Source organism: Littorina saxatilis, linkage group LG8 (assembly GCF_037325665.1).
Source record: "Littorina saxatilis isolate snail1 linkage group LG8, US_GU_Lsax_2.0, whole genome shotgun sequence".
Classification (NCBI taxonomy): Eukaryota; Metazoa; Mollusca; class Gastropoda; order Littorinimorpha; family Littorinidae; genus Littorina; species Littorina saxatilis.
Window position 1 is genome coordinate 23931298 of NC_090252.1, and position 24855 is coordinate 23956152.

The 24855-nt window shown below is 41.1% G+C and overlaps 1 protein-coding gene across 1 annotated transcript; it reads right to left on the minus strand.

Moving 5' to 3' along the window:
* Positions 1-979: 979 nt before the first annotated feature.
* On the minus strand, positions 980-18305 carry LOC138974563 (uncharacterized). Its single transcript, XM_070347282.1, has 15 exons — positions 18199-18305; positions 17591-17702; positions 15532-15696; positions 14679-14805; positions 12312-12404; positions 11837-12073; positions 10898-11061; positions 10090-10249; positions 9294-9400; positions 8099-8359; positions 7567-7753; positions 6501-6655; positions 5942-6078; positions 4776-5025; positions 980-1109 (listed from the first exon to the last, which is right to left on the minus strand). The coding sequence occupies exons 1-15, from the start codon at positions 18264-18266 to the stop codon at positions 1005-1007; spliced, it is 2328 nt and encodes a 775-aa protein (XP_070203383.1). The 5' UTR covers positions 18267-18305; the 3' UTR covers positions 980-1004.
* Positions 18306-24855: the final 6550 nt, after the last annotated feature.

Sequence of the window (24855 nt, forward strand, 5' to 3'; positions counted from 1 at the left end):
CAGCCACACCTTGGAGGCGTTAACTAGATTTTGACCCAGAGAATCAATAACAACAAAAAAAAACGTTCAACTCCGTTTGCTTGGCAGTTTATTTTACCTTGATACAATATGTAATCACATAATCAACGCTTCACAAGTAAAAATGGAATACTTCTTGCAGAAAAAAAATTAAAACAAAAACCGTCAAAAATGTTGTTTTTACTGACAAGCTGAAAGGCGACGCTATTTCACTACCATCTGTCTGTCGTATGAACCGTTCATGATCCTATCTACACATTTTTTTCTTAAATGCTTGATTTGAAGTTGTTAATACAATCGCGAGTTTTAACTGTTTTTATCTTTCGAAAACACATTTTAATTTTCGTTCAACCGAAATGATACACTTTTGAGATGTCTAAAATGCAGCACAATCAGCATGATTAGAAGTTTATAAATTGTAGTTGATTTTACATGCTTCGTTTGCATAGTACACATTAATTGTTGATTAAAACACTGCTTTAACAGACAAAATTAGCCCAAACAAACACAAAATCTAATTTAAGCTAGTCACAATTTGGGGATATTTCTGTGACTTTGGGAATTGTTGACTGCAGTCTCTATAATGAGAGAAACGCGAGGTCACAGTTGGATCAACATGTAAACAAACTTGACTGTGGTTACTGACTCCCACTTCAAACTGAATTTTGTTTAAAGTTTAAGGAAATATCAGCAATAACACATTGTTAAACCGATTAAACGTATTGGAAAACAGTGTTGGGATTCCCATAAAACACATTTTGACCACAGTGTCTGTCTCCGCAGAAATGGCGACATTTTGTGACAAAATTATATTAACGCAGAACTGAGGATGAAAGTCGCTTGTTCATTTCAATACTTGCTATTCTCTCAGGGGCCCGGAGCATGGTTCCAAATAACTCCCACCTACTCTCTACGTGGTTTGCATTTAGAGCGCTTTAATTCCCTTTGTTTATAAGATCTGGGGGTGTAGAGCAATCCCTCCCTGTTTACTTGCGTCCAGCGGCAGTGCCACAGGCAGGGTCATTCACCTGGGGGTCGTTGGCCCCGCAGACGAAGGTCGCTGGATCGAAGAAGAGAGTCGCTGGACAATTCTGGACAATGAGCAGAACAATTTTGTTTTAGCAGAACAATGGTGACTGCGCGTGAGAGCGAGGAATAAAAAGACGTAGGTTTGTTGTTGTTTTCAGATTATGACAATGTTAATCTCATCTTTCTTTTCTTTCTTTATTTGGTGTTTAACGTCGTTTTCAACCACGAAGGGTTATATCGCGACGGGGAAAGGGGGGGAGATGGGATAGCGAGTTAATTGTTTCTTGTTCACAAAAGCACAAATCAAAAAATTTGCTCCAGGGGCTTGCAACGTAGTACAATATATGACCTTTCTGGGAGAATGCAAGTTTCCAGTACAAAGGACTTAACATTTCTTACATACTGCTTGACTAAAATCTTTACAAAAATTGACTATATTCTATACAATAAATACTTAACAAGGGTAAAAGGAGAAACAGAATCCGTTAGTCGCCTCTTACGACATGCTGGGGAGCATCGGGTAAATATTTTCTCGTCCCAACCAATATGGGACTCCCCCTAGCCCGCGGGGGGTATGTTAATCTCATGAACATGTAAATCACTAATAAAAGATTGTTTTAACCAAATAAAAAGACCAAAAAAAACTGTACTCACGTGTTTAACGAAGACGATGCGAATAACAAAGTACGATGTTTCGGCCACTAGGGTGTTCCTTATTCGTATCGTCTTCGTTAAAAACGTGAGTAAATAGTGACGATTACATTTTTGTTCTTTTTATTTTGTTTAAACAAGATATTATTCAATTGAAACATTGGGGTAAAAAAAAAAAAATCCCTGCGCTTAGAACTGTACACACGGAATACGCGCGATATAAGCCTCATATTGATTGATTGATTGAAATACAATAGGGGCACAAACTCAATCGAACGCTTAATACAAGTGATAATTGATCAAGACAGATTGAACATTAAAATGAAGATCATGATGTCGGACACAATGACATTGAATGCGATGCAAGTTTTTAAACACAGCAACACTAGTTCAGTGTTCTATACCTTTTTTAATGTCACAAAAGATCTAAAAAAAAACATTAACAGCTATTGTGTTTTCAGCGTAGCAATAGGGTCCGATATTTAGACGAGACAAGTATAATGCCGACGAGTCGAAGACGAGTCGCATTATACTTGTTCGAGTATAAATATCGGACCCCATTGCTACGCTGAAAATACAATAGCGATTATATAGCTGTTCTAACCTTTATTTGTTGTTCCAAACTTACAAAATGACAGTTTTTGCGTCGATGCGTTGATCTCAAGTTTTGATAGCAGACGCCGTTTCTTATGCGCATTAGTTTTGCGCAGGCGCCACACTGACTTTGGAAAAAAACTCGATTTGACAACACAGCTGTTAAACAGCTTTGTATTAGTTCATTCGTATACAACAAAAAGAAGTTTGAGTTTTTTTAAATTTTGAACAAGACTACTTATGAAGAAGACCAAAACACAACATCAACGGAAAACTAGAAACAACTGAAGAACTAGGATGCAACAAGGGGAGGAAAAGAGAACAGCTAATCCGTACAAAGCGAGCAGACGGCAGCGACGTTTCCAGTTTGGGTGAATGGCATTTATATTTGTCTCGTCATGAAGCGAATTGTTCAACCTCCGTTATAAACGACTACATGAATGTTAGTGCCATGGGTTGTACATCAATACTTCAGAGGGGAAGTGGGGTATAATTATAGTGTGGAGTTACGAGATAAGAAAAGCCGAATGCGAAAATTTGTGTCAGTCGGCAACTGTGAACTAAGCTCACAGGCACACAAAAACGGCTGTTCCGTTGTACTCCCCTGTTTGTACTACATCTTTCGACTTTGGGCATTTTGTGGTGTTTAGGGACAGAAAATAATAGGTTTAGTCCTGTTTCATCGGGAAGTTAGCAGAAAAGGGTATGCTATCGACATTTGTAAAGCTGAAAAACATTCCCGAGAAGAATTTCAAGTTGTCAGTGTATGCTGTTGTCGATCAGTGAAACATCGTGTGGTACAGGTGGGTAAACCGGAACCATGCGTCTTTGTTATTGACAATATGCTTTTGGATATTGAGAAAAATGGCCGACTTTCGTAGCATTATGCTTTGATGATCGGAAGAGGCCATCCAATCACATCCCCCGAATTCCCCCACGTGTTCATCAGACTAGCTATATACCATTATACTTGTTCAGAATTGCCTTTGCATAATAACAACCAAATAATGTTAGACTCGAGTAAACATTTTGAGTATTCTATAAAAAAAAAAAAGGTAAAAAGAATCTAAAGTGAACGATTGGACAGTAGACGAGTTCCAAAAATAACCCTGTCAAATGTGCATGGGTTTGTGAAAAAGGGAATAAAGTCCAAAGACATCCTGCTTAGGCCACAAAAAAATAGTCTGTTTGCGGTAACCCGACCGACCCTATTTTTTTCGCGCGACCCTAGACTTTTTTTTTTGGCATTTGGAAAACAAAAAAAAATCTGTTGTTTTTTGTTGCAAAATAACGTAAAAATATGGTTTTTTGGGGAAAAAAAAAAAAAAAAAATCCCGACCTACCGACCATATTTTTTTGGCCTATGTTACTGTAAACAGACCTCTTTTTTTTTGCCTTACCCTAACCCTATGCAAGCGGAGAACATTTCCCCTCTTTATCATCACTGCGCTGGCTGCAAAACCCCTCCGCACGGAGGTGTTTTCTGACACATCAGACACAGGGGGAATACTCTTGGTTCTATTGAAGCAAACCTTTCCACGTAAGATTACGTATAGGCCAGTCACCATCGAGGGGTTTGTCTCCACACGTTGACAAGTTTACTCTGTCACAACTCTTACAACAATTGACAGAGTTAGTTTCGAACAGCGTTTATTCTTAGAGAGGTTAGTTGAACAGCTTAGACAATCGTCACACCCGACGACAGAGCGGCCGAGAAATTAATGAATGAAGGTAACACCTGCGTGAAAATAGACTGACTCATGAAACTGGTAGTCAAAACACCACTAAGAATGTTCCATAATTAAGCTTCCAAGCTTCGTCGAAGATTGCTTGGCTAAAATTTCAATTTGATCGAAAAATGAAGGTGTAACAGTGCCGCCTCAACATTAACAACAAGTCGCGTAAGGCGAAATTACTACATTTAGTCAAGCTGTCGAACTCAGTCACGGGATGAAACTGAACGCACTGTATTTTTTCACCAAGACAATACAGCTTCGTCAATCCCCGCGTGAAGGAAATCGCTCACCTTCCACGTGCAAAACGTAGTGATATTGACACGCCAGATAAGCGCGGTAGCGTATTGTGCTAAGCAGGAAAGCGCGCTTTTCTGTATTCTTGTTAACTTTCTGAGCTTGTTTTGAATACAACCTATCACATCTATATGTTTTTTGGAATCAGGAAATGATCACGAATAAGATGACATTTTTGGATCGATTTCTTACATTTTAATCGTAAGACTAATTATTCTATTTTCGTTAATTGTGATCAAATTTTAAGAGTAAACATGACATATGTATATATTTTTAGATTCAGAATGTCATGGCCCTTCGTGGTCGGCTGGGCGTTAAGCAAGAAAAAAAAAAAGAAAAAAAAAGTTTTATCTTGTTGTGCTCTTTTATTACATCAAACATGTGATGGCTTTGTAAACTTGTATCTGAATAAAATACTATTTTTTTTATATTTTGTTTTGCTGTTCTAAATACCTGAATGTAGTAGTTGCCAGAGATGTCACAGTGGATGTATTTGCTGTGTTCACATGGGTGGGGGAAGAACAGGGTCCCAGCGTTCAAGGCCTGGGGGGTGCAGGGGTTCGAAACCGGGAAAGGGGCCACAGTGGTGCTGTCAAATTCGTGCAGCGTGTCGGCGACACAGGTGTGTGCGTTGTCGTTCCAGACGTGATTGGTCAGACACGTCTTGAGCCACGCGCTTCCCCACACGTCACACTGGATGTAACTGTAAAAGACAGATGTGATTGGTCATACATGATTTAGCCACGCCCTGGAACTGTAAAACATAGATATGATTGGTCATACAGATTTTAGCCACGCCCTACAACTGTAGAAGGCAGATGTGATTGGTCAGAAAAGTTTTAGCCACGCCCTGTAACTGTAAAACACAGATGTGATTGGTCATACCGATTTTAGCCACGCCCTGCAACTGTGACAGACAGATGTGATTGGTCACACACGACTTGTTGGGAAGAAAATATAAGGTCCATCAGAGAAACGGAAATATTGATTGTTTTCTTAGCCTTAAGAATGACTATCTATTGCACGGGTCGTAACTCTTATGTAACAGACGAACAGATATGAAGGACCACGTAAGTCTAAAGCCCAACCTTTGAAAACTTGACAAGAGTATAGGAACTGCCATCACAAGGCAAGATTTGTCAGGAAGTTCTTTCAACCGCGCGTTTTCTCAATTTAGACTGGAACTGAAATGGTTTATATATTGCTGACAACAATGATCTAGATCTCTGATTGAATATACCTGTGAAACGCAACTGTTACCATTACAAACGTACAACATTAACACTCACACATCTGCACAGTATACACATGCATATTTAGAATTAATTCGAAAGTGTGAACAGAATAATAAATTATATTTTCTGTTTGCGGAACTAAATAAAAACACAAAACAAAAAACAAAACAAAAACACAGGATTTGTCAAGCTAGCTAAGGCGTATAGCAAAAGTTGTCAATGTTTCGTTGTAAATGCACATACCAAAAATAGTCATGCCGACCTAGAAAAATAAATGTAATCATAAAAAAACAAAAACAAAACCAAGCACACATCTGTCCCACACACGCCATGATGAATACAAACCAACCTGCACGCCTTTCAGGCTTCACATAATCGACTCACCTGTGCTTGTCGTTAGCATATGCAAAGAAGTAGAGTCCATTCTTGATGCCGTCAGGGGTGCAAGGGTTGTGGTAGTTGTTGGGGAGAGGAACACCGCCATTCACAATCTGGCTGTTAAACCCACAGGACAGTGAGACCTGAATCGTCGTAAGAGAAAAAGAAGGCAACTTACGGGTTTTAGCCTTTGTACGGTTTAAATAATTAGCATAAGGAACTAGCAGTGATGTTAATTGGTAGTAAGTTTGCGGTGCGTGCAAGGAACTTAATTTAATGTTTTGCGTTCTTCTTACGTGTTATGTTGTGTGTTGTCTGAGGATGTACTACATATACACACCACACCTGAATTTCTCTTTTTGAGATACTAAAGTGTTCTAAACTTGGCCAACAAGTTATTGCAACAAATTTCAAACCCAAATTAAAGCATCAATCCCCGTGTCATTACATTAAAACGTTAAATGGGTTTGAAATTTGTTGCAATAATGTTTTGGCCCAGCTAGTTTATGTCTCTGTCTATGTCTATGCCGTTTATGTCTAATTTATCATTCCATCAACTCCTGACCTGGTTGAAGACAGCGTTTTCTGGACATAGGGTGATGTACATGCGACCCAGGAGGTCACACTTGATGAACATGTTGGTGCTGAGAGGGTGGGGGTGGATCAGCTGGCCGTTGTTCAGGGCAGCAGGTGTGCAGGGGTTGTCCACCAGTTTCTGCTCTATGAAGGCCAAGACTTTTGGAGTTAGACACAATCACACCAGAGCAAGGACAGAAACAAGTGTTAGACACCCCCTCCTCCCATTCCTTCCCCCTTTACCCAAAAAGTAAACCAACCAACCAAACATACAAACAACAACAACAACACCACCACTATCAACAACAACAACAACACAAAACAACAACAACAACAACAACAGATGAGGTCAACAACAACAACAACAACAACAACAACAACAACAACAACAACAACAACAACAGATGAGGTCGACAACAACAACAACAACAACAACAAAACAACAACAACAACAAGTTAAAAAACAAGTTAAACAACAACAACAACAACAACAACAACAACAACAACAACAACAACAACAACAGATGAGGTCGACGACAACAATAACACGTTAAAAAACAAGTTAAACAACAACAACAACAACAACAACAACAACAACAACAACAACAACAACAACAACAACAACAACAACAGATGAGGTCTACAAGGAACTGCACGAAAGTGTTTACGTTTATGTTCTTACTTACATACTTGCTTGCTTGCTTACTCACTTACTTACTCACTTAATCGCTTGAGTGTCTGTTCAATCGCTCACTCACTCACACACCTACACTCTTTCTCATCGACATATCTAAATACGTTCCTTATATCTTCACTCACTCTTTCAATCCCTCCCTCACTCAGTCGCTGACCGACCGACCGACCGACCGACTAGCTCACTCACTCGCTATGAAGCATTCACTGACCGACCGACCGACCGAACGACCCACTCACTCACGCACTCACTCACTCACTCACGCACTCACTCACTCACTCACGCACTCACTCACTCACTCGCTATGGTACTTGTATATAGCGTCATGCAGACAAATAAAGTCTTGAAGAGGAAAGCTTACTGTCGCAGAGCAGGTTTTCAAACTGGGAGCCGATGAAATCTTGAGGATGGCAGTCTCTGTAGGTACTTTTGTCTCGGCAAACAATCTCCACCGCTGTGACAAACACAAATACAGGTACGAGATAATGAGTCATTATTGCCACTTTATCGTTTCTAATTTGTTTACAAAAAACAAAAACAAAAATAGACTAGTTGGTCCGGTGTCAGAATAATCAGTGTGACTGGGTGAGACATGAAGCCTGTGCTGCGACTTCTGTCTTGTGTGTGGCGCACGTTACCGTATATGTCAAAGCAGGCACCGCCCTGATATCACCCTTCGTGGTGGACTGGGCGTTAAGCAAACAAACAAATTAAAAAAAAATAAAGGCCGCACAGGAAGTGAACGTAATCCTACATAACAATGATGCAACACCTGAAATTGTATAAACACGAATAAACACCCGAAATCATAGTGGGCTTTAGCTCTACTCTTAGTGAACATAATCTCCACTCTTCAACAAAAATCAGATCCAAACTGTCATTCCTCAAGCCACAACAAAGTACTCACGCGTGTTGGTCTCAAACTTCAGTTCGTACAAGAAGTCGGAGCAGTTGGTCAGCTGGGCCGTCGAGTTGGGCAGCCGTGTGCCGACCACTGTGACGTAGACAGGCTTGCCGTGGTCAGTGCCCTCCATGGTCAAGAAAGCGGGCTTGCCGTCATGGGCGGGGAACTTCTCGGCGTACAGGGCGGCGCTGGGGCGAGGGTTGGAGTACGACACGTAGATGTCCAGAATGCTACAGTTGCTTCGAACCGCCTGGAAGAGTAGGTTTTGGAGAAGATTATTTTTGTTGTCGTTACAAAAAAAAAAAAAAAACCCATTAAAGCCGAACATCCCAGGAGACCAAGCCTTGTTATAGTAGAAGGCCCTAGAGCTGAATTCAGCGTTGCCAGCACGAGAAACTACAGCTACATCTGCCGCACAGCGATGTTGGACTTTAACGGAAGAAAATAAAGTCGCAAACGCACACTGCGAAGACAGATCGCCATGCTCGCAGATTTACTTTACTTAAAAAAAAGCCTATACCATCCTACCCCTTCTTTTTATGACGGGTTACCTTAACCTTCACTATTGTTACACCCCGGTATATTCGGGGGTGTATAAGTTTCAATCTCTCTGTCTGTCCGTTTGTTTGTTTGTTTGTTTGTTTTTGCTTTTGTTTGCTTGTTTGTTTGTTTGTTTGTGTGCTTGTGCTTGTTTGTTTGTTTGTTTGTTTGTGTGTGTGTGTGTGTGTGTGTGTGTGTGTGTGTGTGTGTGTTTGTTTGTTTCGTTCGTTCGTTCGTTCGTTCGTTCGTTCGTTCGTTCGTTCGTTCGTTCGTTTGTTCGTTCGTTCGTTTGTTCGTTCGTTTGTTCGTTCGTTTGTTCGTTCGTTTGTCCTTCTGTCAGAACTTAGATCTCTGGTGTTTATGGGTCGATTGAGTTGAACTTTGGGGTGTAGCTTGGAAGAGGGGTACGTACACGCGGTTCTAGCAAAAACTAAGTCGGTTTATGCATTTAGCTATAGAGGGGACATACATACCACACGGTCTACAATGTAATGTTTATGTTACAACTGATTCATCTGTTACAACTGATTTCTGTTAAAAATGATAATTTTATGTCATCGTGCAGAAAACATGCCGACGTATACTTGTTATTCTTGGGACTTAGTAGACTCACAGGAAGGTAATAATGATGTCAAATTACTCACCAGGACTGTGTTGTTGTCCATGGGCCTAGTGGTTCCCACAGTGACTATGGTTCCGTTGAAAGCCACGTGTCCAGTCACTGGCTGGTTCGGGGTCAAAACCTTGGGCGCTGAAAATGGTATGAAATGATGGCGTTTGGTAAAAATGTTGTCGAACCTCATAGTCAAAGAATCTCTTTGCGCATTCATTCTTCATTAATATATAACACATTTTATTTTGATTTGTCCAATCGCTGGGTCGCTTCCTCCTGGTACAAAGCTATCTGAAACCGTTATATGCGTTACTTAGGTGTTTGCCTGTTGAGGTGGACTCAGCCACCTGCACTTATGGCAGAATGGCAGAGGCTTTTTACGAGGTATGGGTACCGCATCTAAGTCTAAAGTTGACCCGTGTCCGTCCCGGCCCGCATTCGAACCCGTGTCCCTCGGATAACAAGTGCAGTGCTCTGCCAACTGAGCTACCGGACCCCAATTATTATAACTAAAAGTTATTCTTACTTTCACGGAAAGCTAGTACTGCATTTGAATCACAAATAGTTTTGAGAAAGATTGAGGATGGACTGGAAAGTAATTTAAAATATATACCAACGCATCCCAACAAGAATGTCAATATATCTAATAACAACATCAAAATGAGAAAGTATATGTACATACAGAAAACGCACAGTTAGTTTGCACTTGTTTATTGATTGATACAAATTTTGAGAAAAAAAACAAACAAAAAACAAACAACAACATCAAAAGGAAACAGTGCAAAAAGACAATAGTACAGATACACGACAGAATTGTCAATTGTTACCTTCACAGGTGTTCTTCTGTATCTCGTACAGGATGCTGTCGATGTGGGCATAGTTGTCCAGCACGTACACGTGTGTGCAGGCCGGTTCACTGGCCACCGCCAGCAGTTCTTGTAGGTTGATGAACCCCACGCCAATCGTGAACACCGTCACACCCTCACTCTGAAAGTACAGCACAACGCTTGTTGACCTTTACGTTGTAAGATCGAAACCCCCACCCCACCCCACACTCGATTTCTCTCTTTTTCCCTCTCTCTTTCTCTCGATCTCCGTTCTCTCTCTCTCTCTCTCTCTCTCTCTCTCTCTCTCTCTCTCTCTCTCTCTCTCTCTCTCTCTCTCTCTCTCTCTCTCTCTCTCTCTCTCTCTCTCTCTGTGTCTCTCTCTCTGTGTCTCTCTCTCTCTGTCTCTCTCTCTCTCTCTCTCTCTCTCTCTCTCTCTCTCTCTCTCTCTCTCTCTTTCTCTCTCTGTTTATTCACACGCAATGGGATAAGACATGAGCAGATCTGCACATAAATAGGTCAGAACAAGCTCCACCTTTAACCCACCAGAAGCGGCCTGGGATTCGAACCCTGAACCTTCCAAACAGAAGGTCGACGTCGTCACCCAATAGGGCCAAGAGGCACGAGAAAGTGACCAACCGGGTGGGAGTCAGCCGCGGTGTTGGATTGGTTAAAATTGAGATTGGTTGTGATTTCAACGAATCAGACCCCGCAGTTTGCTCTCACCCGTTTGGGTGGCACCCGCTTTCGCTTCGTGCACCCCAACCCAGGCTACGCGCCTGTCTGTACAGTGTGATTTAAAATGTCTTACCCTGAGTTTTTCCGCTTCCTTCACAGTGAGGTTGAAGTCGTAGGACTCTCCGTCAGTCAGCAGCACCGCCACCTTGCGGGCAGAGGGACGTGCCCCGTTCTTGGGGTTAAACACCTCTGTACGGGTCAAGTTCAAGGCCGTCGGGGTGTTGGTGCCGCCATTGTCTGTAAACACAGAAGAATAAAAGTTGTGGTTTGCATTTGATTTGTTTAACCCTGTGTATCTATATGGCACCATACAAAAAACCCATCTCATATCACATTTTACCCTAGTCAATCTCACCTAACCTTATTCCGTTCCCTTTTCACCCCATGAAATCTACCTTTATCGTATACTGTTCTACCTCATTTTAATCCATCCATCGTATCTTGTCACAGTTCATCCATGACATAATGCCGTACCTCCTCATCGAAATATATGCCATCTATCATCTTTTTTCGACCTCACCTCGATCACCCCAACGCAATCTTTTCTGACCTTTGATTCCTATCTCGACTCAGACGGCGTCGCCTTGCTCGAGATCGGACTAAGCGCACCATTCGATACGTTTATTTTGCCTCATATTGATTGTTCTCAAGGCCATTGGGTCGATGTACTTGTGCATGTCAAATATTGTCCAAAGTTAAACGTTCCAATTACAAACCATTCTTGCTTTATTGATTCTGAATTTGGAACGTTAGCAGTCTATATACAGCCCTGAAAGTTCAAAAATAAATTATGTACTAGCCTTTGGCTAGTGATTCTGAACATTTACTAGCCAGAGAAAAAACTTTACTAGCAGAACCAAGCATTTGTTTCAGCAACTTTACTCGCGATTGGCGAGTAGATGACAATTTCTACTCGCCAGTTACATGTTTCTACTCGCCAGGCGAGTCAAACACTCACTACTTTCAGGCCTGCGTTAGCAATCCATATCTCAATTTTTCGATATTTTCCGACCTTTATCGGTGTTCCTGATGTCGTCCAAAATGTCCTGCTTGTCGGTGTAGTTGTTGAAGTTGAAGGTCACCTTGGCCAGTGTTCCGAAGACGACGTTGGCGATCTGCACCTTGTTGCTGCCCACGGGCAGGGCGTTCACCACCTGGGCCACGAAGTTCAGCTGCAGCTTGTAGTCCGAGCTCATGATGCTGCCTGAACTGTCCATCAGGAAAGCCAGGTCCAGTTCTCCGTTGCAGTCTGGAATTAGTCATTGACATTCAAGTCAAACGCAAAAGAAATTGTAATTGAAGCATTAAAGATGAGTCCGAGCTCATTATGCTGCCAGAACTGTCCATCATGAAAACCAGGTCTAGTTCTCCGTTGCAGTCTGCAATGACACATTGAATACGTACATACAATGTATGCATGCTCAGTTACAGCTTCGGCCAGGTCTACTTCTCCTTTGCAGTCTGACATATGAGGCGAGGATGCTAACACCTGACGGAATTCAGCCAAAGCTTGTAGTCCGAGCATATGCTGCTGCCAGAACTGTCCATCAGGAAAGCCAGGGCCAGTTCTCCGTTGCAATCTGCAATGCCGCGTTGCAAATGTACACACGATATATACAGTTCAGCTGCAGCTTGTAGTCTGAACTGTTGATGCTGCCTGAACTATCCATCATAAAGCCAGGTCCAATTCTCCGTTACATCCTTGAGTGGAATAAGACATTGACATTCAAGACTAAACGCAAACAAAAATTTAATTGGAGCTAGATGCAAAACTTATTCTTAAAGGCTAAGGTTACACATCCGAATGCGCACACCTGACTGAATTCAGCCGTATTATATTACGTCTCTTCTGCCATTCAAATGCCAATTAGTTGTATCGCTACTCTTTAGGTTTAACAGTCCACAAAGAACGCTAGGTCCTTTTCCACATTACAGTCTGCAACGAATCATAGACGTAGGGACTTTAAACAAGTCGCGTAAGGCAAAATTACTACATTTAGTCAAGCTGTGGAACTCACAGAATGAAACTGAACGTAGTCCGCCGCTAGTGCAAAAGGCAGTGAAAGTGACGAGCCTGTTTGGCGCGGTAGCGGTTGCGCTGTGCTTCATAGCACGCTTTACTGTACCTCTCTTCGTTTTAACTTTCTGAGCGTGTTTTTAATCCAAACATATCATATCTATATGTTTTTGGAATCAGGAACCGACAAGAAATAAGATGAAAGTGTTTTTAAATTGATTTCGAAAATTTAATTTTGATCATAATTTTTATATTTTTAATTTTCAGAGCTTGTTTTTAATCCAAATATAACATATTTATATGTTTTTGGAATCAGGAAATGATGAAGAATAAGATGAACGTAAATTTGGATCGTTTTATAAAAAAAATATTTTTTTTACAATTTTCAGATTTTTAATGACCAAAGTCATTAATTAATTTTTAAGCCACCAAGCTGAAATGCAATACCAAAATCCGGCCTTCGTGGAAGATTGCTTGACCAAAATTTCAATAAATTTTATTGGAAAATGAGGGTGTGACAGTGCCGCCTCAACTTTTACAAAAAGCCAGATATGACGTCATCAAAGACATTTATCGAAAAAAGAACAAAATGTCCGGGGATATCATTCCCAGGAACTCTCATGTAAAATTTCATAAAGATCGGCCCAGTAGTTTAGTCTGAATCGCTCTACACACACACACACACACACACACACACACACACACACACACACACACACACACACATACACCACGACCCTCGTCTCGATTCCCCCTCTACGTTAAAACATTCAGTCAAAACTTGACTAAATGTAAAAACAGAGAATAGTTCTACTTTGCACATAAACCAGTCCTGCTGTTGACGCTGGTACGTTTTTATATTTAGTCAAGTTTTGACTAAATATTTTAACATCGAGGGGGAATCGAAACGAGGGTCGTGGTGTATGTGCGTGTGTCTGTGTGTGTGTCTGTGTGTGTGTGTAGAGCGATTCAGACAAAACTACTGGACCGATCTTTATGAAATTTGACATGAGAGTTCCTGGGTATGAAATCCCCGAACGTTTTTTTCATTTTTTTGATAAATGTCTTTGATGACGTCATATCCGGCTTTTCGTGAAAGTTGAGGCGGCACTGTCACGCCCTCATTTTTCAACCAAATTGGTTCAAATTTTGGTCAAGTAATCTTCGACGAAGCCCGGGGTTCGGTATTGCATTTCAGCTTGGTGGCTTAAAAATTAATTAATGACTTTGGTCATTAAAAATCGGAAAATTGTAAAAAAAAATAAAAATTTATAAAACGATCCAAATTTACGTTTATCTTATTCTCCATCATTTGCTGATTCCAAAAACATATAAATATGTTATATTCGGATTAAAAACAAGCTCTGAAAATTAAATATATAAAAATTATTATCAAAATTAAATTGTCGAAATCAATTTAAAAACCCTTTCATCTTATTCCTTGTCGGTTCCTGATTCCAAAAACATATAGATATGATATGTTTGGATTAAAAACACGCTCAGAAAGTTAAAACAAAGAGAGGTACAGAAAAGCGTGCTATCCTTCTTAGCGCAACTACTACCCCGCTCTTCTTGTCAATTTCACTGCCTTTGCCATGAGCGGTGGCCTGACGATGCTACGAGTAAAATGGCATTGCGTTTCATTCTGTGAGTTCGACAGCTACTTGACTAAATATTGTATTTTCGCCTTACGCGACTTGTTTAAGTGGAGAGTTGGCACGCACAAGACTTGGTGCAGATCTGAGACGGTGAACTGAACTATTCACACGGGAAGGGGTGTGTCTTTAGTATGAGTGAACATTGGCTGGTTAAGGTGATAGTGTTGTGGTCTACTCACTGTACTGTGTGGCCTCTGTTGCCAGGGTGATGTAGGTGCCGGTGGGTTCGTTAAGGTGATAGTAGTGAGCCCAGATGTCTGCCTGTCCCGCGATGTCGCCAGGTATCGTATGAGAATTGGCCAGGCGCTGCAATAACACCAGATATGATAGTAGTGACAATTACACAAGATTTAAAAGAGTCTAACAAGTGACATTAAAAACAATGAAGAGAATAAGAAAGAAAAAAATCTAATCTAATCTAATCTTAAATCTAATCTTGACAATTAAACAGAATGGATCTCATCTAATCTAATCTTAAATCTAATTTTGAAAATTAAACAGAACGGATACCAACAAACACTTGATCAAGTTGATGAAAGCGAAAGCATATCGTCGCCGGTCAAGGCGATCTTTTCAGATCAAGATAATAAGTTCATGTCGCAATTTCGCTTAATTGACATGACATTGTGATTCTGTCATTAACAGAAATCACATGATCCTCGAACCTTGTCAAGGTCTTTCTTTTTTCACACGCAAAATGCCCAATCATAACTTTTTAATGGATGATATCAATTATATAAGCTCAGATGTTCTATTCATAACCTTTGTAAATGTACCCCCCATTATAAGACCCCTCCTTTTCGTGAGCAGATATTTGTCAGATTTGGTTAAGTCCTCAAACAGCCTGCGTAGGAGGTGTCGGAGAGCAGCACCACTGCACGGAGGGATTCTGCGGGCATCGCAGCAAAAAGGAAGAGGGACATTTTTCTCGGACTCGCGAGTCAGATGCCAGACAGTAACACTTGGTCTTTGAGCTGTAAAAGTGTGTTCCACCGTACTTCTGTTGAATCACGATGCGGTTTTTGTCTTTACCTGTATCATGTACATTGAGGCCGCCAGAGCAGAGTAGAGAGGGATACGCAGCTGTGGCCACGTGACTTTGGCCCAGTCAATGCCGAACTCCTGCTCGATGACAGTGCATTCCCGCTTGATGATAGGAGCGCAGCCTTGAGTGGCCGTCAGCATGTCCTTGTCAACCTGGAGCGAAAGAAAGCAATCCATCGATCACCCTTTCATTCTATTTCACTTGAAAGAGTATGACACTTGATGATAGGAGCACATTCTTGAGTGGCCGTCAGCATTATTATACCGGTCAACCTCGAGAGAACGAAAGAAAGCCATGCACCATCCTTGCATTGTATTACACTTGAGAGGGTACGGCACTTGATGCTATGAGCACATCTTTAAGTGGCCGTCAGCATGTCCCGGTCAACATGGAGGGAAAGACAGTAATGCATCATCTTTAATTATATTACACTTGAAAGAGTACCGGCACTTGATGGTAGGAGCACATTCTTGAGTGGCCGTCAGCATGTCCTTGTCAACCTGGAGCGAAAGAAAGCAATCCATCGATCACCCTTTCATTCTATTTCACTTGAAAGAGTATGACACTTGATGATAGGAGCACATTCTTGAGTGGCCGTCAGCATTATTATACCGGTCAACCTCGAGAGAACGAAAGAAAGCCATGCACCATCCTTGCATTGTATTACACTTGAGAGGGTACGGCACTTGATGCTATGAGCACATCTTTAAGTGGCCGTCAGCATGTCCCGGTCAACATGGAGGGAAAGACAGTAATGCATCATCTTTAATTATATTACACTTGAAAGAGTACCGGCACTTGATGGTAGGAGCACATTCTTGAGTGGCCGTCAGCATGTCCTTGTCAACCTGGAGGGACAAAAAGCAATGTTTCGATTACCCTTTAATTATATTACACTTGAAAGAGTACCGGCACTTGATGGTAGGAGCACATTCTTGAGTGGCCGTCAGCATTATTATACCGGTCAACCGCGAGAGAACGAAAGAAAGCCTTGCATCATCCTTTCATTGTATTACACTTGAGAGGGTACGGCGCTTGATGATAGGAGCACATCCTTGAGTGGCCTTCAGCATATATCCCGGTCAACATGGAGGAAAGCGTATATGGCACGATGTAAAATGTGAGTATTTATTTATTTATTTTATTTATTGAAGAGATTTCTATAGCGCATAACTAAAAGCACTATGCAGTATTCTCCATTGCTTTTTTTCTTAATCTTCCTCTTTTTTCGTTTCACATTCAATCATTATAAAACTAGCCTGAATACTGATACAGTGTGTTCGGTTTCGATCCGTTTAGTTTTAGGACAACAGATTGAACAAGATATTCCTCCGAGGTAGGAAAAACACCCCCGTCCTTAGCATTCTCACTGCCACCAACTGAGCAGGCACTGCTAACAAGTGTGGTTATTTCCCTTTGACCATTAATATGTCCCTCTATAAGTCCTTGTAGAATCTTAATCCACCAATAACTCCCTAACCGTGTGTTTGACTGGTCCCAATTTTTGTAAGGACCGTCTCAGGAATGTATAGAACCTGTTCACCAAGTTTGGTGACGATCGGACCTTTCATTCTTGAGATCTATATGCGAACACAAACAAACAAACAAACAAACACATCGACCGAAACCTATACACACCCCTATACCGGGGGTGTAATGAATGTTTCGATATCGCTTTCAGCGACTTCTTTCTTCTTTCTTCTTCTCTATAATGTTTTTATGTCACTATTGATACTTTTAAAAAATACCTGCTCTTTGGAGAAGGGTAAGATAGGCACTGTTTTTCTTATGTGTCTTTTAAAGAGACGTACCGCTCTCTGTCTCTTTGTCTATCTCTCTCTTTTTCTCTCTCGCCCTTGATATGTGATACAGAAGTAAAGTAACAGAATAAACAACTAACAAAACTACTAGAATTTTTTAAAAAAAAGCACCAACACAGCAACGATTCAGAAAAAGACAGCAACGGCCAAAACAGAAGTAGAAAATATGTATAGAAGGAGGTAGGGATCGAGCACTAGAGGGTGATATATCAAAATATATACCAACCTGCCAGATACCACCATCATAGCCCTGGCGGTATGTCTTGGGGTCTGTGCCGTCATGTGACTCCACGTAAGCCAATCGCCGCAGGAACAGGCGGTCGTTGTTAAACAAACAACTACAACGAAAAAAATACACATGAAAAATACGTTCGTATTCTAAAAGCATCTACAATACATCGTGGAAATTAGAAGTTTGGAAAGGTAGGAAAACAAAAACAACAATTATTGTGCAGTCGTGTGCTTTCAGATTTTGCTTGATAAACCGTAAACCAGTTCAACAACACGTTAAATAAAGAAGGCAAAGGCATATGCGACAGCATCTTCCTTGAGAGGTAATTAAGAACCCTTCGTGTCATATCTTTCAAAGCATCAATACATCATTACTTACATGTTTTTTTCAATCTGAACGCTTCACGAACCACAACCAAAATTAATGTTCTTAAAGGTCTCCTTATCCTCAAACCTCTAGAATCAAATCATGTATTTGTTATCAGATTATGTATGGTATTAAAGCTCCCCTCACAAACAAAATAAGCAACGGATGTGTGCTTTGGCGCTAAACACGTCCTTTTCGTCGTTTTGTTGATGACATGTATTCAGAATATTACTCACTGTGAATGAATCTTATCCAAAACAGCATCCACAACATCTGCTCCCATAGTTCCAGGGGTCAAGGTCATGTCCACACTTTGACCTTGGGACCCGGCAAAGGTCACCAAGGCCAGGAAAGCCAACATAATCGATATTCTGTCCATTCTGAAATGAATTAGTATAAAAGCAAAATTATACGAGGGCACCTAGGATGTTCTCAAGCGGTGAGTGTTTAAACGAAAGGGTGTTTGTACTGTTTGTAAAAGCCTGACAGTGTCTGTGACCAGAAACTGATGGTTTACATGAAGCTGAGTGTGCCTTTAAGAAATTGATAAACGATGTTTAGAAATAAATGTGTCATGTTTACGCAACTGTCTCAACGGGTTGTTCAGTGTATACCAGTTGCTAGTAAGGACTTGGAGAAAACGAAAACAAGTACTACAGACTGCTCCTCTGCGCATAACGGTGTCCCTTTCAATGAAGATGTGTAACTCCCTAATGTAACAAAAGTGTGCAATATTGTGTATTTTATTTATGACCATCTGTTCAACACTTCATCTGGGCTAATCACTTTTGTATTGGTGTATTTTTACTCGATGTTTCGAACTGGAAATGCGAAAAGTGGCGACAGAATTGTGTACAAGAAAAGTGTAACCATAGGGGAACAAGATTATACAATGCCACACTCAACTTATCCATCCAAGAAACTTAGTCAAAACAAAACTTTGGGAAAACATAACCATTTGCCTCAATAAGTCATTCCGGGGCAAAATGGCACAATTAAAAAAAAATAATAATTAAAAATCAATTTCCCCCCCCTCCCCCCCTTGGAAAAAAAAGCTGTTAACATACTGCAAACACAACAACAGTGCATCAAACACATAGCATCAACTGTGAATCAAGGGTAAGCTTCATGTCTGAATGTCTTTTCCCTATAACTAAAGAAGAAGTGTTGTTCAAGAGAGAAACAAAAATCGTACGCTTACCTTGCCACCTCAACTGAAAGACTGAACCTACCCGGAGACGCTTCAGCCTTTAAGTCAAGTGATGGGCGTGGTTATGTTAAACGGGTGGATGCCTGAAGCACCCCGAATCTAACACCGCAATGCCCGTATGGATTCCAAAACGAGGGGAGAACGTGGGCGTTCTGATAAAGTTGAATGGTCCGGTGAAAGTACCGTAGTTCTCATTTATCTTTTTCTCTCTCTGTTTTTCTTCTGCCGCAGAGATGACAGAAATGCCATAGGCCGGTTGGGCGACCAATTAAACGTGAATTATTTGAGTTGTTCCACTTTTTGCGGTGTACGCACTTTGTGGACAAATGAGTGCAGAATTCAAAAGTTGCATAGTAAAGGCTCACTCCATCTCAGAGCTAGTCAAACTTTTACGTTGAATGAGAGGATCTCTCCACTTGGAGACATAGAAACATTCAACAACCTGACTGCTATATGTCCAGAGTCTTATCACTCACGCATCGTACCTGATTTGCTAAAGGGGAGACAATTGTTGCATTAGGTATTTACTCAAATATAAATACGATGTGCATGGTTTTCAACAAGTTTCGCGTTTTCTAAGTTGTGTTGTACTGCTATGTTGTAAGTTTATTGATCTAGTTTATTTTTTTCTAGAATTTAGATGTTTGTTTTGTCTTTAAATAGCTAATATGTAAAGTGCGGAGAGCACTTAGCTCTTTGGTTGGCGTTATATAAGCTGTCGTTTTTATAACTATCAAAATAGTCAGACAGAACTGGTTTGACTAACAAGACAGTATAACGCTCCACAAACAACGTCCCCCAATACCTTATCCATTAATTTTACACCCCCACTCGAAGCCGTCAAAGTCCCTCCACAAGAGAGGGTTCGGAAGTTAACCCTACATCGTACATAGGGTCTTCAGTCCTCTGCTACTGTATCTAGCACACTATGTCTGATAACATTAACGCCAGTGGACACTCAAAATATATTTCGATATCCGCTTGTCAGGCTTATGTCCGCCCAGCTGCAATGAATAGTGTGATAAATTCGACTTGTAGGACTAATGGTAGCAGAAACGGCCGCGTGGTGGGCCTACATTTTGCTCCGACAGTGAAAAAGACTTCGTCGCTGGTCGTCAAGAACCAGTAGCAATAGGTGTAAGTGCGAAGTTTAAGGGTCATGTTCATTGGTAGTTTGGTAGCTACAGTGGAACCCCCATTTTAAGACCTCCAACAATCTGAGAAAACAAGGTCTTAAAAAGGAGGGAGTCTTAAAATGGGGGTGATTTGACAGAGGTTATGAACAGAAAGTCTGAGAAAACAAGGTCTTATAACAAGTCGCGTAAGGCGAAAATACAACATTTAGTCAAGTAGCTGTCGAACTCACAGAATGAAACTGAACGCAATACCATTTTTCAGCAAGACCGTATACTCGTAGCATCGTCAGTCCACCGCTCATGGCAAAGGCAGTGAAATTGACAAGAAGAGCGGGGTAGTAGTTGCGCTAAGAAGGATAGCACGCTTTTCTGTACCTCTCTTCGTTTTAACTTTCTGAGCGTGTTTTTAATCCAAACATATCATATCTATATGTTTTTGGAATCAGGAACCGACACGGAATAAGATGAAAGTGTTTTTAAATTGATTTCGACAATTTAATTTTGATAATAATTTTTATATATTTAATTTTCAGAGCTTGTTTTTAATCGGAATATAACATATTTATATGTTTTTGGAATCAGCAAATGATGGAGAATAAGATGAACGTAAATTTGAATCGTTTTATACATTTTTATTTTTTTTTACAATTTTCCGATTTTTAATGACCAAAGTCATTAATTAATGTTTAAGCCACCAAGCTGAAATGCAATACCGAAGTCCGGGCTTCGTCGAAGATTACTTGACCAAAATTTCAACCAATTTGGTTGAAAAATGAGGGCGTGACAGTGCCGCCTCAACTTTCACGAAAAGCCGGATATGACGTCATCAAAGACATTTATTAAAAAAGTGAAAAAAAAATGTTCGGGGATTTCATACCCAGGAACTCTCATGTCAAATTTCATAAAGATCGGTCCAGTAGTTTAGTCTGAATCGCTCTACACACACACACAGACAGACAGACACACACACACACACACACACACACGCACATACACCACGACCCTCGTCTCGATTCCCCCCTCTACGTTAAAACATTTAGTCAAAACTTGACTAAATGTAAAAAGGAGGGAGTCTTAGATTAGGGGGTCTTAAAAGGGGGGTTCCACTGTACCTGCAGCTTTGTAAGGTGGAACTAGATTTTGTTCCGGTGGCAAACACGTTTTAAGAATGTGTGGCTGTTTGCCAAAAGTAAGAAGTAACAGTGGTATTTAAGTTTAAACTTTACAGATCTATAGTAGTAATCGTTTAAAGATATATAGTAGTAATAGTTTAAAGATACATATTAGTAATAGTTTCAAGATATATGGTAGTAATAGGTTAAAGATAATTATGTAGTAGTAATATCAAAAAGATGTATAGTAGTAATAGTAGTAGGGAAGAAACCATTCATGATTCATTGGAAGTTTTCTTACGAATTAAACCTTAAGACATTCTCTGTGTTGTTAAGAAGACACACCAGCAAATATTAACTCGAAATGCTCCGTGACTGTTTTAATTAATTAAATCGAGGGTACATGTTTGCAGTGGCGTGGTGGTAAGACGTCGGTCTCCTAATCGGGAGGTCGTGAGTTCCAATCCCGGTCGCTGCCGCCTGGTGGGTTAAGAGTGGATATTTTTCCGATCTCCCAGGTTAACTTATGTGCAGACCTGCTAGTGACTTAACCCCCTTCGTGTGTACACGCAAGCACAAGACCAAGTGCGCACGGAAAAGATCCTGTAATCCATGTCGGAGTTCGATGGGTTATGGAAACACAAAAATACCCAGCATGCCTACTCAACGAAAGCGGAGTGAGCTGACTATGCTCTGAGAGTATAGTGTGGGGAACACAAATGGGCAAACGAGCTCACACTTAACCAGGCAATTCTGGAACGCTGAAGAAGAAGAAGAAGAAGAAGAAGAAGAAGAAGAAGAAGAAGAAGAAGAAGCTATGCAAGCTCTTCTGCGTAGGCAATGTGTCCCGATTCATGTGAACATAAAGCGTGTGATAGCTATAGCAACAGCCAACACTGACAGTTGGAACTAGAGTTTGCTCCGATCACTCAAAAGATTCCACATACGTATGTGGTCGGTTGATAAGAGAAGCACAACTTTATCGGTCAGTTTTAGTCAAAACTTGAGTATATGCAAGAAGACCCGTCACAATAACATTTCAGTGCATCACTTTCCGCGTACACAAGCACTAAAATTGCCGAAAGGCCCTTGGAGTAAACGTCACACAATTATCATCTATAATCGATTTGTATTTCATGTGATTGTGCGTAACACGAATAATTTGTGTGTGTGTGTCTAATTTGTTGTCGTCGACTAGCTGCTACTCTCGCATACAGATAGCTTCTTTAAAGCGGCAACGCGCACAACAAGACAAACGAAACTAGACTAGCACGCAAGACAAACGAAACTAGACTATCATCTCCCAAAACACGAGAGAAAAAAACCCAAAAATATACAATACATTATAGACATCCCCTGAAAGTGATGCTGTCCGCCGATCATACGGTTTAGCTTAAGCATAATTATTATAGAAATTGGAAGAGGATTTCAGGCTTGAAATGACCGCATCAGATGTTGTTGTTGTTGACATTCGCCGTTTGAGACTGTGTTTTTAGATACGTTTAAAAGCAGCCAAAAACTCAACTGAATTGACTTGAAATTTGAAAATATCTGCGGATCGATGGTTATTATTTGATACATCTTGCAATCCTTTTTTCAGAGAATTTGAAAAGTAGAGGACAGAATCACTTTAAGGAGACAGAAGGGGGACGCAAAGGCATAATTACGAGGCCGCGATGCAACAAGAACCACCACAGGTGATCAGTGTAAAGAAGGTAAACAACAGCAGAGCCGGGGGGCTGTTGTCAGTGTTGATATTGACCAGCATTATTGTAGGCCGATGACAAGGTCAAAAGAAAGTTTGGGTCGGTAGGTCGGTTACTTGTTTAATTTGTTTTGTGTGTTTGTTTGTTTGTTTGCAGCTTGCTTGTTAATAACACAGGCGCATATTGGCTTGACATCATAAGGGCAGTGTCTTACCTTTACCTTCCTGGTTATTTCCCACTCGGGGCGACGTGGCCTAGTGGATAAGACATAGGAAGGTCGTGAGTTCAAATCTTGGGCGCGGCTGCCTGGTGGGTTAAGGGCGGAGATTGTTGCGATCTCCCAGGTCAACGTGTGTGCAGACCTGCTAGTGCCTTATCCCCCTTCGTGTGTACACGCAAGCACAAGACACAGTGCGCACGAAAAAAATCCTGTCATCCATGTCAGAGTTCGGTGGGTTATAGAAACACGAAAATACCTAGCGTGCTTCCCCCGAAAGCGGCGTATGGCTGCCTGGGTGGCAGGGTAAAAACGATCGTACACGTAAAAACCCACTCGTGCAAAAGCATGAGTGAACGTGGGAGTTTCAGCCCATGAACAAAGAAGAAGAAGAAGGTTTCCCACCTGCCTTGTTCCCTTCCTTTCTCTGTGTTTCCTTGTCAGCACAAAATATAATGTCTGCTGTTTGCGACACTGTCTTGTCGCAAAGACACGTTGGTGTCCATGGTTCATTACATTGTCTTCATGTGAACACCATGCCTGTTTGTCCATCGATGCAGAATTTATTTTCAATTCGTGTATATGAGGGATCCCCCCCCTCTCACCCCTGTTATACAGGTAAATGATGAGAAGGGGGGTGCGGGGTTGTGTTGAGGATGTGTTTTCCGAGGTTGTTTTCTGTGTCCTGCGCTTTTACCCCACTGAATGGACCGGAACATGTTGTGCAATGTGTGCTTGTATGTGTGTGTGTGTGTATATATGTGTGTGTGTGTGTGCTTGTATGTGTGTGTGTGTTTATGTGTATATGTGTGTGTGTGTGTGTGTGTTTGTTGTGTGTGTGTGTGTGTTGTGTGTGTGTATGTGTGTGTATTTGTGTGTGTGTGTGTGTTTGTGTGTGTGTGTGTGTTGTGTGTGTGTGTGTGCGAGGCTGACGCTAAGTACCAGCATGTCCGTATGAGAGGGCCTTAGGTACCGTGCATAGACCTTGGCTGCACTAGGTACCGCGCTAAGTACCTGCGATGTTAAAACCCATGTACATAATACTTTTGTGTGTTGTTTATGATGTTTATATGTAGGCATGTTAGTTTGAACTACGATCCTTTATTTTCGTAAATAAGGCTCATCATTTTGTCAAGTAGTAGCGGTTTGAATTTCAAAGGTACTTAACGTATGAAATATACGTACAGAACCAACTTTTTACACACAACCTAAAAGTTCTCACTGCAGATTTAAAAATAACAGCAATCGTTCTCTTGTATCTCAATCATCATTGACAGCAAATAACTGAGTAGAAACATAGCCCTAATTGGGAGTAGTCGGGTGTTTTGACCAACGGTACTTAGTGCTTTCTGTACGGACATAGCGGTACTTAGTGCTTTCCGTACGGACATAGCGGTACTTAACGTCGCCTGCGGTTCCAAGGTTTTATTACACAGAAATAGAGATGTTGGTGGCCATATTATTTCGACCTGTATATCGGGACAGCACATTCAGTTCAGACATTCATAGACA